The following is a 14052-nucleotide window of genomic DNA, read 5'->3' on the forward strand; positions in this document are numbered from 1 at the left end:
TATACTTAACAAAAAAGTGTGAAACAACTGAAAATATGTCTTGTATTCTAGGTTCTTCAAAGTAGCCACCTTTTGCTTTGATGACTGCTTTGCACACTCTTGGCATTCTCTTGATGAGCTTCAAGAGGTAGTCACCGGAAATGGTCTTCCAACAATCTTGAAGGAGTTCCCAGAGATGCTTAGCACTTGTTGGCCCTTTTGCCTTCACTCTGCGGTCCAGCTCACCCCAAACCATCTTGATTGGGTTCAGGTCTGGTGACTGTGGAGGCCAGGTCATCTAGCGTGGCGCACCATCACTCTCCCTCTTGGTCAAATAGCCCTTACACAGCCTGGAGGTGTGTTTGGGGTCATTGTCCTGTTGAAAAATAAATGATGGTCCAACTAAACGCAAACTGGATGGAATAGCATGCTGCTGCAAGATGCTGTGGTAGCCATGCTGGTTCAGTATGCCTTCAATTTTGAATAAATCCCCAACAGTGTCACCAGCAAAGCACCCCCACACCATCACACCTCCTCCTCCATGCTTCACGGTGGGAACTAGGCATGTAGAGTCCATCCATTCACCTTTTCTGCGTTGCACAAAGACATGGTGGTTGGAACCAAAGATCTCAAATTTGGACTCATCAGACCAAAGCACAGATTTCCACTGGTCTAATGTCCATTCCTTGTGTTCTTTAGCCCAAACAAGTCTCTTCTGCTTGTTGCCTGTCCTTAGCAGTGGATTCCTAGCAGCTATTTCACCATTAAGGCCTGCTGCACAAAGTCTCCTCTTAACAGATGTTGAAGAGATGTGTCTGCTGCTAGAACTCTGTGTGGCATTGACCTGGTCTCTAATCTGAGCTGCTGTTAACCTGCGATTTCTGAGGCTGGTGACTCGGATAAACTTATCCTCCGAAGCAGAGGTGACTCTTGGTCTTCAGTTCCTGGGGCGGTCCTCATGTGAGCCAGTTTCTTTGTAGCGCTTGATGGTTTTTGCAACTGCACTTGGGGACACTTTCAAAGTTTGCCCAATTTTTCAGACTGACTGACCTTCATTTCTTAAAGTAATGATGGACACTCGTTTTTCTTTACTTAGAATTTGTATTATGGCAAGAAAAAAGCAGCTAACAGTCTATTCAGTAGGACTATCAGCTGTGTATCCACCAGACTTCTGCACAACACAACTGATGGTCCCAACCCCATTTATAAGGCAAGAAATCCCACTTATTAAACCTTACAGGGCACGCCTGTGAAGTGAACACCATTTCAGCTGACTACCTCTTGAAGCTCATCAAGAGAATTCCAAGAGTGTGCAAAGCAGTCATCAAAGCAAAAGGTGGCTACTTTGAAGAACCTAGAATATAAGACATATTTTCAGTTGCTTCACACTTTTTTGTTAAGTATTTAATTCCACATATGTTAATTCATAGTTTTGATGCCTTCAGTGTGAATGTACAATTTTCATAGTCATGAAAATACAGAAAAATCTTTAAATGAGAAGGTGTGTCCAAACTTTAGGTCTGTACTGTATGTGCATTGCATGCTTTGGCTCTTAAAGCATCTATTCATGATTATCCATCCTGGTCATCTACCTGTTACCTGCTTTTTCTCTTTTCTACAATTCTCTTTGACATTTAGTCCAGCACATCACTGTAGTGCAATAGTAACAGTGATTTTTTGTAAATTATGTTTGGTCCTGTAGTGCGGTCATGCTTGTGCATGTAGTGCCACTTAACCACAACTTCACAATAAAGGTTATTTATGCAAATTACTTTGTCTCTTTGGACCTATCATTCGGTGGTTCTCTTCTTGTCATGTGTCTTACCGAATGGTCTGGCATTCTAAATTGGTCCATATAGTAAGCACACTATTATTTATGGACCTGGTGATCTGGGGGTCCAAGTATGGTCAGTTATTTGTGCTGCTGAATTCAGTGTTTTTTGTATATTTTTCTTTATGCATATACATAAAGTTTAGTGAGAAAAAAAAAAATCATTCTGGTTTTGGCACAAAAAACACTGGAAAAACGCTGGAAAACCTGACACCTGCGTTTTTTTCACCACCCATTACTTCTAATGGTTGAAAAAATGCTGAAAGAAGTGACATGCTTTATCTTGCAAAAAAACATGCAAAGCACAAAATCCTGAAAAAAAACAAAACGAGATGTGTGCATGAGATTTCTGGAATCTCAGACTTGGCTGGTACTGTAAAACACAGCTGAAAATTTGCATTAAAAAAAAAACGCTGAAAAAAAACAAGATGTGTGAACATAGCCTTAGGAGGCTGATAAAGTGCTTATGAGTGTCAACATTTTACAGCTATCCAATAGATATACACTATCCATGGGCAGCAGACTTAATTGAGCCAAAAAGCTGGAGTAATGAATAAGGAAAATTAGATTTAGTGATAACACAGTTAATGGCATATTAGAGAGTGCATGAAACACAGGACCTGAAACATAACTCTCTCCCAGGAGCATGTACAGCTGTGGTCAGCATTATTGGCCACCTTCATTGTTAATTAGGAAAAAGCCAATCTCAGCAATAAGTGGCTATGTGCATCATAAGAATAGTTTAATATCATGTCCAAACATACTATATGACATGGGCAGGATTAAAGGATCCTTCCCGAATACTAGGTGGCCCAAACTCTAGTGACGACAGCCTCCAAACGTTGGCTTTTTGCAGCCATCTGTGCGCTTCTTTCCCTGGTCTGATGGTAGTTTCTCTTGCATGTCTGTAGGGCTCCTTTTCCCAATATCAGACTTCAGCTCTCAGAGATTTACAATTACATTGAGATCAGGACTTTTCAGCCAGATAAAAAGGCGGCCATATTCTCTTCTTAACCATTCTTCTGTACTTTCGGATGTGTGTTTTGGGTCATTATCCTGTTGTAGGACTCATTTTGTTCAACTCAGACCAAAGTTTCTTACACTTGGGAGCAATTCTAAGGATTTTCTGGTTCCGGCGCCATCAGTAGTAATGTAACCACAAGTATGCGATTTGCATACTCCCGGCCACAATCTGGACTAGACTTTGTCCAGCCTTGCTCAATACACTTGCACTGAGTGAAGCAATGTCCATTTACTGTAGCTGGAAAGTTGCCGGAAGTATGCATAGTGCATACTTGCAGTCACATGACGGTCACTCCCGGTGAATCCTCACAGTGCATGCGTTGTGAGCATTCACATGTCTGCAGTCACATAGCGACTGCAGACTTGTAGCTTGAGCCCCAACAACCCCTTTAACAGGTTAGTCAGATTTTGTCCTTTGTGTCAAACTGAACATATTGTGCCACTAGTGGCATCCTGCCATTATTTTCAATGTTGTATTCGTTTCTACTGATTTTAGCATTTTTTAAGGTCTTGTGCTTTTCTGTGCTAAAACATGTGCACACACACAGTTTTCTTAAACATTTTAGTTCAGAAGATGTTCTACATGGTGTATTTAATATTCAGGAGTGCCAATAATGTTGACCACAACTGCATATGCTGCATGCATCATTAAGGAGTTAGAGTTGGCACAGGGGTTTACTGATTTTAGAAGAAAGGTCTGCAGTCACTATATGTGACGGCAGACTGCTAAATCATGACAGTATGCGGTGCACACACTGGCCAGATTCTCCTGTATTATGTGTGAGTTGGCAGTCCCATTACAGTATATATGCAGTCCTGTGCCAACTAGTCACATCCAGCTTCTCTACAAAGAAGAGAATTGAGTGAAGCCAGATGAGAATGGTCACCAGGTGACCACACGTATGTAAAGTCTACATGCGGTCATGTAATGACCAATTCACACAGGGAATACAGAGTCGCGACATTGTGTGCGTGGCATGTTGTCACATTTCAGCAGTCTGCAGTCACATGTAATAATTAAAGACCCACAAAAGTAGATTTTTCTTTAAAACATTACATGTGAACAATAGATGCCTCCTTGATTAACATACCTGCTCAAGTCCTCCAGAGTGCCCCACGTGATTTAAGTGATTCTTCAGAAACTCACAAGGATTGCTGGAGGTGTTCCGAGCAAACAACAGCCAGGAGAACACAGGAACTTCTGTGCCATTTTCACTAGCATTAAATAAGTCAATGGCTGTTTTCAGCATCAGGAACTTCACTGCCTCATACAAGCAATACTCCTCTTCATTCTGAAAGATCTCATCACAAGCAGCTTGTTTCTTGTCCGATATCTGTATCTCACTCAGGTCAGACCACTGGGGAAAAAGAGATGGCAAATAAAGAAATACAAAAATTAGAGCATGTATGGCATGGCTTGTGTTGAGGAATAACAAGTAGATGGAGGGAGAAAAAAAAATAAAAATCACTAAAATTATTTCAAAGACTTCATCTGGTTCTCCCAGACAGCCGAACGGGTGATTCTGTGCTCTCAGAGAGCAGTCGCCAAGCAAGTCTCATCTCTGGAAGGATAAAAAGGATTAGCAGTCCGAAATCAGACATGTCAGACGCTTAAATCCCCCAATCAATTGTGTGGGGCTCCAATACACAATAGAATGTTGGCAAAACCTGACGATATCAGCGGGTTCGGCCAACCTTAGTCTATTGTGTATGTTCGTCTTCCAATGATTGCAGAGATTCTGAACAGCAGGTATACTGGGAAGGAGTCATCTGATCCAAAGGAAAGCACTGAGACGCTATAATACATTATAACGCTTATTCATTTTGCATGCATTTTTGATTTTTGGAAAAACAGGTAAGAGAAAGGAACACTTTCAATATGATATCCATTGCAATTTGTCTTGGCCGTTGCATGATACCTGCATATATAATTATCAGGGGATAACGGCAGACCTCCATCATGCCGTGTGATCAGCAAATCTCAATTAAAAGGGAAATTGTCAGCAGGATTTCGTCCCCAAACTATTTATACGCCGTGTGCAAAAGGATTAGGCAATTTGTATTTTTGATGATTAATTTTATTACTGAACAACTAAATTGTGCTGGTCAATCTAAAGGTTAATAAACCTAAAACCTGAATACTTAAAGGAAGTTAAAAAGTGAGGTGTTGTCTTTCTTAGGAGAATATCTGCGTGTGCAAAATATAAGGTAACAATTAGTGTAAGATTATTATTCAATTGAATTAAAACGAAAATCTTTCCATCTCAATTGTTTATTTTCATCTATTAAAAGGTAAGAATAATAACCAAACAACTCAAAAATGTACAAAATACATTTGACATTTGTCCACAAACTGGGCCAGGCCTGCCAAGTGACGTGACACCGGCAGATACAGCCTCGCAGAGTAACGGAACGGCCATGTAAAGGTATTGCTGGACTTGTCTTTGAGACAACTACATGCGCATATAGTTTGGGGGATGAAATCCTGCTGACAGATTCCCTTCATTATTAGTGCATTATACAATCAATTTCTCAACCTGCAGAACTACCCCTGAAAGCTACAGCTCTGCACCAAGAACGGACTTTACTTTGTGTCGTGGAAACCAATGTAGCATCTGAAACAATGTGTTACTAAGAACACACTGACACAAGACATGAGCCGCACACCTGTTACTACAGTGTAATACATAGGCACTAATAGACACTGACACAAGACATGAGCCGCACACCTGTTAGTACAGTGTAATACATAGGCACTAATAGACACTAACAAGAACACACTGACACAAGACATGAGCCGCACACCTGTTACTACAGTGTAATACATAGGCACTAATAGACACTGACAAGAACACACTGACACAAGACATGAGCCGCACACCTGTTACTACAGTGTAATACATAGGCACTAATAGACACTGATACAAGACATGAGCCGCACACCTGTTACTACAGTGTAATACATAGGCACTAATAGACACTGACACAAGACATGAGCCGCACACCTGTTACTACAGTGTAATACATAGGCACTAATAGACACTAACAAGAACACACTGACACAAGACATGAGCCGCACACCTGTTAGTACAGTGTAATACATAGGCACTAATAGACACTGACAAGAACACACTGACACAAGACATGAGCCGCACACCTGTTACTACAGTGTAATACATAGGCACTAATAGACACTAACAAGAACACACTGACACAAGACATGAGCCACACACCTGTTACTACAGTGTAATACATAGGCACTAATAGACACTGACAAGAACACACTGACACAAGACATGAGCCGCACACCTGTTACTACAGTGTAATACATAGGCACTAATAGACACTGACAAGACATGAGCCACACACCTGTTACTACAGTGTAATACATAGGCACTAATAGACACTGACAAGAACACACTGACACAAGACATGAGCCGCACACCTGTTACTACAGTGTAATACATAGGCACTAATAGACACTAACAAGAACACACTGACACAAGACATGAGCCGCACACCTGTTACTACAGTGTAATACATAGGCACTAATAGACACTAACAAGAACACACTGACACAAGACATGAGCCACACACCTGTTACTACAGTGTAATACATAGGCACTAATAGACACTGACAAGAACACACTGACACAAGACATGAGCCGCACACCTGTTACTACAGTGTAATACATAGGCACTAATAGACACTGACACAAGACATGAGCCACACACCTGTTACTACAGTGTAATACATAGGCACTAATAGACACTGACAAGAACACACTGACACAAGACATGAGCCACACACCTGTTACTACAGTGTAATACATAGGCACTAATAGACACTGACAAGAACACACTGACACAAGACATGAGCCGCACACCTGTTACTACAGTGTAATACATAGGCACTAATAGACACTGACAAGAACACACTGACACAAGACATGAGCCACACACCTGTTACTACAGTGTAATACATAGGCACTAATAGACACTGACACAAGACATGAGCCGCACACCTGTTAGTACAGTGTAATACATAGGCGCTAATAGACACTGACAAGAACACACTGACACAAGACATGAGCCACACACCTGTTACTACAGTGTAATACATAGGCACTAATAGACACTGACACAAGACACGAGCCGCACACCTGTTACTACAGTGTAATACATAGGCACTAATAGACACTGACACAAGACATGAGCCACACACCTGTTACTACAGTGTAATACATAGGCACTAATAGACACTGACACAAGACATGAGCCGCACACCTGTTACTACAGTGTAATACATAGGCGCTAATAGACACTGACAAGAACACACTGACACAAGACATGAGCCGCACACCTGTTACTACAGTGTAATACATAGGCGCTAATAGACACTGACAAGAACACACTGACACAACACATGAGCCACACACCTGTTACTACAGTGTAATACATAGGCACTAATAGACACTGACAAGAACACACTGACACAAGACATGAGCCGCACACCTGTTACTACAGTGTAATACATAGGCACTAATAGACACTGACAAGAACACACTGACACAAGACATGAGCCACACACCTGTTACTACAGTGTAATACATAGGCACTAATAGACACTGACACAAGACATGAGCCGCACACCTGTTAGTACAGTGTAATACATAGGCGCTAATAGACACTGACAAGAACACACTGACACAAGACATGAGCCACACACCTGTTACTACAGTGTAATACATAGGCACTAATAGACACTGACAAGAACACACTGACACAAGACATGAGCCACACACCTGTTACTACAGTGTAATACATAGGCACTAATAGACACTGACACAAGACATGAGCCGCACACCTGTTACTACAGTGTAATACATAGGCACTAATAGACACTGACACAAGACATGAGCCGCACACCTGTTACTACAGTGTAATACATAGGCACTAATAGACACTGACACAAGACATGAGCCACACACCTGTTACTACAGTGTAATACATAGGCACTAATAGACACTGACAAGAACACACTGACACAAGACATGAGCCACACACCTGTTACTACAGTGTAATACATAGGCACTAATAGACACTGACAAAAACACACTGACACAAGACACGAGCCGCACACCTGTTACTACAGTGTAATACATAGGCACTAATAGACACTGACACAAGACATGAGCCGCACACCTGTTACTACAGTGTAATACATAGGCGCTAATAGACACTGACAAGAACACACTGACACAAGACATGAGCCGCACACCTGTTACTACAGTGTAATACATAGGCGCTAATAGACACTGACAAGAACACACTGACACAACACATGAGCCACACACCTGTTACTACAGTGTAATACATAGGCACTAATAGACACTGACACAAGACATGAGCCGCACACCTGTTAGTACAGTGTAATACATAGGCGCTAATAGACACTGACAAGAACACACTGACACAAGACATGAGCCACACACCTGTTACTACAGTGTAATACATAGGCACTAATAGACACTGACAAGAACACACTGACACAAGACATGAGCCACACACCTGTTACTACAGTGTAATACATAGGCACTAATAGACACTGACACAAGACATGAGCCGCACACCTGTTACTACAGTGTAATACATAGGCACTAATAGACACTGACACAAGACATGAGCCGCACACCTGTTACTACAGTGTAATACATAGGCACTAATAGACACTGACACAAGACATGAGCCACACACCTGTTACTACAGTGTAATACATAGGCACTAATAGACACTGACAAGAACACACTGACACAAGACATGAGCCACACACCTGTTACTACAGTGTAATACATAGGCACTAATAGACACTGACAAAAACACACTGACACAAGACACGAGCCGCACACCTGTTACTACAGTGTAATACATAGGCACTAATAGACACTGACACAAGACATGAGCCGCACACCTGTTACTACAGTGTAATACATAGGCGCTAATAGACACTGACAAGAACACACTGACACAAGACATGAGCCGCACACCTGTTACTACAGTGTAATACATAGGCGCTAATAGACACTGACAAGAACACACTGACACAACACATGAGCCACACACCTGTTACTACAGTGTAATACATAGGCACTAATAGACACTGACAAGAACACACTGACACAAGACATGAGCCGCACACCTGTTACTACAGTGTAATATATAGGCACTAATAGACACTGACAAGAACACACTGACACAAGACATGAGCCGCACACCTGTTAGTACAGTGTAATACATAGGCACTAATAGACACTGACACAAGACATGAGCCGCACACCTGTTAGTACAGTGTAATACATAGGCGCTAATAGACACTGACACAAGACATGAGCCGCACACCTGTTAGTACAGTGTAATACATAGGTACTAATAGACACTGATACAAGACATGAGCCGCACACCTGTTAGTACAGTGTAATACATAGGCGCTAATAGACACTGACACAAGACATGAGCCGCACACCTGTTAGTACAGTGTAATACATAGGCGCTAATAGACACTGACACAAGACATGAGCCGCACACCTGTTAGTACAGTGTAATACATAGGCGCTAATAGACACTGACAAGAACACACTGACACAAGACATGAGCCACACACCTGTTACTACAGTGTAATACATAGGCACTAATAGACACTGACAAGAACACACTGACACAACACATGAGCCGCACACCTGATACTACAGTGTAACACATAGGCACTAATAGACACTGACAAGAACACACTGACACAAGACATGAGCCGCACACCTGTTAGTACAGTGTAATACATAGGCACTAATAGACACTGATACAAGACATGAGCCGCACACCTGTTAGTACAGTGTAATACATAGGCGCTAATAGACACTGACACAAGACATGAGCCGCACACCTGTTAGTACAGTGTAATACATAGGCGCTAATAGACACTGACAAGAACACACTGACACAAGACATGAGCCGCACACCTGTTACTACAGTGTAACACATAGGCACTAATAGACACTGACAAGAACACACTGACACAAGACATGAGCCGCACACCTGTTAGTACAGTGTAATACATAGGCACTAATAGACACTGACAAGACATGAGCCGCACACCTGTTAGTACAGTGTAATACATAGGCACTAATAGACACTGACAAGACATGAGCCGCACACCTGTTGTTAGTACAGTGTAATACATAGGCACTAATAGACACTGACAAGACATGAGCCGCACACCTGTTAGTACAGTGTAATACATAGGCACTAATAGACACCGACACAAGACATGAGCCGCACACCTGTTAGTACAGTGTAATACATAGGCACTAATAGACACTGACACAAGACATGAGCCGCACACCTGTTACTACAGTGTAATACATAGGCACTAATAGACACTGACATGAGCCGCACACCTGTTACTACAGTGTAATACATAGGCGCTAATAGACACTGACAAGAACACACTGACACAAGACATGAGCCGCACACCTGTTACTACAGTGTAATACATAGGCGCTAATAGACACTGACAAGAACACACTGACACAACACATGAGCCGCACACCTGTTACTACAGTGTAATACATAGGCGCTAATAGACACTGACAAGAACACACTGACACAAGACATGAGCCGCACACCTGTTACTACAGTGTAATACATAGGCACTAATAGACACTGATACAAGACATGAGCCGCACACCTGTTAGTACAGTGTAATACATAGGCACTAATAGACACTGACACAAGCCGCACACCTGTTACTACAGTGTAATACATAGGCACTAATAGACACTGACACAAGACATGAGCCGCACACCTGTTAGTACAGTGTAATACATAGGTACTAATAGACACTGATACAAGACATGAGCCGCACACCTGTTAGTACAGTGTAATACATAGGCACTAATAGACACTGACAAGAACACACTGACACAAGACATGAGCCGCACACCTGTTAGTACAGTGTAATACATAGGCACTAATAGACACTGATACAAGACATGAGCCGCACACCTGTTAGTACAGTGTAATACATAGGCACTAATAGACACTGACACAAGACATGAGCCGCACACCTGTTAGTACAGTGTAATACATAGGCGCTAATAGACACTGACACAAGACATGAGCCACACACCTGTTACTACAGTGTAATACATAGGCACTAATAGACACTGACACAAGACATGAGCCGCACACCTGTTACTACAGTGTAATACATAGGCACTAATAGACACTGACAAGAACACACTGACACAAGACATGAGCCGCACACCTGTTACTACAGTGTAATACATAGGCACTAATAGACACTGACAAGAACACACTGACAAGACATGAGCCGCACACCTGTTAGTACAGTGTAATACATAGGCACTAATAGACACTGATACAAGACATGAGCCGCACACCTGTTAGTACAGTGTAATACATAGGCACTAATAGACACTGACACAAGACATGAGCCGCACACCTGTTACTACAGTGTAATACATAGGCACTAATAGACAATGACAAGAACACACTGACAAGACATGAGCCGCACACCTGTTAGTACAGTGTAATATGTAGGCACTCATACACACTTAGACAAATACACACTCAATTTGGCTTTTGTTTCAAATGTCCAATTTATTAAAGTATAGCATTAATAGAAAGCACCTTTAACCCCTTAGCATCACAGCCAGTTTGGACCTCTATACCAGAATTTGTTTTCCTTCTTCACACTTACCATAACTTTTTCGGCGACAGTCCTATGTGAAGGCTTGCTTTTTTCGGGATGAGTTATGCTCGTCAGTAGCATCATTTTAGGATGCATATAACTTATTAAACTTTTATTAACTCTCTATGGGAAGGAATCTAAACAAAACAATTCTGCCACTGCTGAACAAATAAAGTGTTAACTCTATTCTGTGGGTCAGTACAAACCTGGCGATACCAAATTAATATAGATGTTATTTAGGTTTTATTTCTTTTGTCCAATTAATACATTCTGAAAAAAAATCTTTTGTTTTTGGGTCGCCATATTTTGAGAGCCGTAAGTTTCACAATCATCGGTCAGTGGAGCTGTCACAAGTGACAGCGGCGTCTGAGGGGTTAGAGTGCTGAGATGGGTGCGATGTCCGGTTTCAGCTTACGTAGGAGGAGTCTGGCGGTGTACTACAGCCGGCTCCTGCTGCGGACAACTCCTGAGCCCATGTCATCCATCACAAGTAACTGTACACCTAATTGTGGGAAGTTACCTGCAATCTGGTCGTGCAGTTACATCTATCTGGAGAAAGGGGTTAAAGCATCCCTCCAGTCCCGGTGCTAAATTGAACATGGGCGGAGGCATTGGGATAATTTGCCACTATGCTGCCAATCCACCATCTTAGGATCCCCTCTGCTTTCCTAACGCAAGTCCTCCATGCTCCTCAGGCTAGCAACGGCCATATTGGGGGAAAAAAAAAAAATGCAACAAAATATGGAAATATGGAGGCAGAAAGTCACAAACGCAGGGTCGATATAACTGGGGTCTTGCTGAGCTTATCAACTCAGAGTTCACTTATATCCATCCATCACTCATATCCAGAAAAAAAAGAAGACCGACAGAGTCCCTGGATTTCGGGCTTCACTCAATGACTGAGCTGTGTAGTCCTTTGTTAAAACTAAAAAAACTTGGAATACAAAAAACTGAAGAACTATATCTAAAATAACACTATATCTTGACTATACTCAAGAAACAAGATCCATGGGACAATACTCCCGGACTATCCCACCCTTTCCATGTCCTGTGGAAACTTACTGTCTGGATACCAAATAGTAAAACTGCTTAGATAATATATTGAAAGAATTTCATTTTTACTCTGTATTCAAGGTTTCTTGAATGAACATATTAAAAAGGTCATGTCTATTTTTTTAACAAAGGAAAAAAAAGAAACGTTCCCGACACTCCTGGCAGCTGGCTAGTGACAAATCCACTACGGTGACATTGTAAAGCAGATTACCAAAGTAATGAAAGATAAACCCAGATGTTGCTTTGCTGAAATATCTTCACTTCAAATATAGGAAGAGTAGTAATATATATTTAAAAGCAGAACATTTGGACGTTTATATGGTGATTAAATTGCAGTGTAATAAAAAAAAAAAAAAATAGGTCACCAAACTGTCATTTGGCAGAGCTTTAATCAATATACCTAGAATTTATCCATGCAGAGAATGAATCATGACATAATGATGTGATTTCATGCATTTACTGACATTAGCATTAAATGAATGAACAAGGGATGTACCTTTTTCTTTAACAACTCCAAGGACTCCTTTAGCCGTACCCATGTTTTTGTGCTTCCATACGAATGCCAGAATCGCCACAGTTTTATCCACTCATATTTTTTTACAAGCTTTTCAGGCAACTATCAATAAATTGTAATAGAATGTTATTACTATAATCCAACTAAAGAAAACACACTTATCTTATAACGTCACAAAACATTAGTTCTAATAAGGAAGGAGGACTAAGCATTCTAGATGGGTTTTCCATCATTATGACAGCAGAGTTAAATGTACCTGGTCTGCTTTGGACAGTGATAGTGTGAAGGGATTGTTGAAGAAAAGTAAAAAGATTGCCCACAAGCACACTGCTAAAACATAAACTCATCCATAACCACATACAGCGGGTGAAATAAGTATTGACAACATCAATTTTTCTAAGTAAATATATTTCTTAAGGTGCTATTGACATGAAATTCTCACCAGATGTTGGTAATAACCCATCCAATCCACACAGGCAAATAAATCAAATCATAGATGTTCATAAATTAAGTTATGTGTAATAATTAGAAATGACACAGGGAAAAAGTATTAAAAACACATGAAGAAAGAGGTACAAAAAGCCATGGAAAGTCATGACTCCAACTGAAATCTATCAGTAATTAGAAAGCAATCCTGCCACTTAGTGAAAAATAATATCAGCTGGTTTAACTGATGGCCTAAAAAAAAGGTGTCTCATTACCAAGGTGCCACACAAAAAAACATTTTGTGATGGGTAAAGCCAGTGAGCTGTCTCAAGATCTTTGCAACCTTATTGTTGAAAAACATACTGATGGCATTGGTTACAGAAGAATTTCTAAACTACTGAAGGTTCCAGTAAGCATTGTTGGGGCCATAATCCAAAAGCGAAAAAAAAAATCAATTTT

The 14052-nt window shown here is 41.2% G+C and overlaps 1 protein-coding gene across 1 annotated transcript in view; it reads right to left on the bottom strand.

Annotated features, from left to right (window-relative positions):
- The window catches only part of OTULIN (OTU deubiquitinase with linear linkage specificity), a 49785-nt gene that overhangs the window by 8366 nt on the left and 27367 nt on the right, over positions 1-14052 (bottom strand). The window contains exons 8-9 of the mRNA XM_073678630.1: positions 13150-13269; positions 3925-4191 (exon numbers count right to left, since the gene is read on the bottom strand). Of these exons, the coding sequence (XP_073534731.1) occupies positions 3925-4191; positions 13150-13269 (387 nt within the window). The remainder of the gene's footprint in view (positions 1-3924; positions 4192-13149; positions 13270-14052) is intronic.

This window comes from Phyllobates terribilis, unplaced genomic scaffold, assembly GCF_046119375.1.
Source record: "Phyllobates terribilis strain yellow unplaced genomic scaffold, ASM4611937v1 Scaffold_4__5_contigs__length_816908805, whole genome shotgun sequence".
Taxonomy (NCBI): domain Eukaryota; kingdom Metazoa; phylum Chordata; class Amphibia; order Anura; family Dendrobatidae; genus Phyllobates; species Phyllobates terribilis.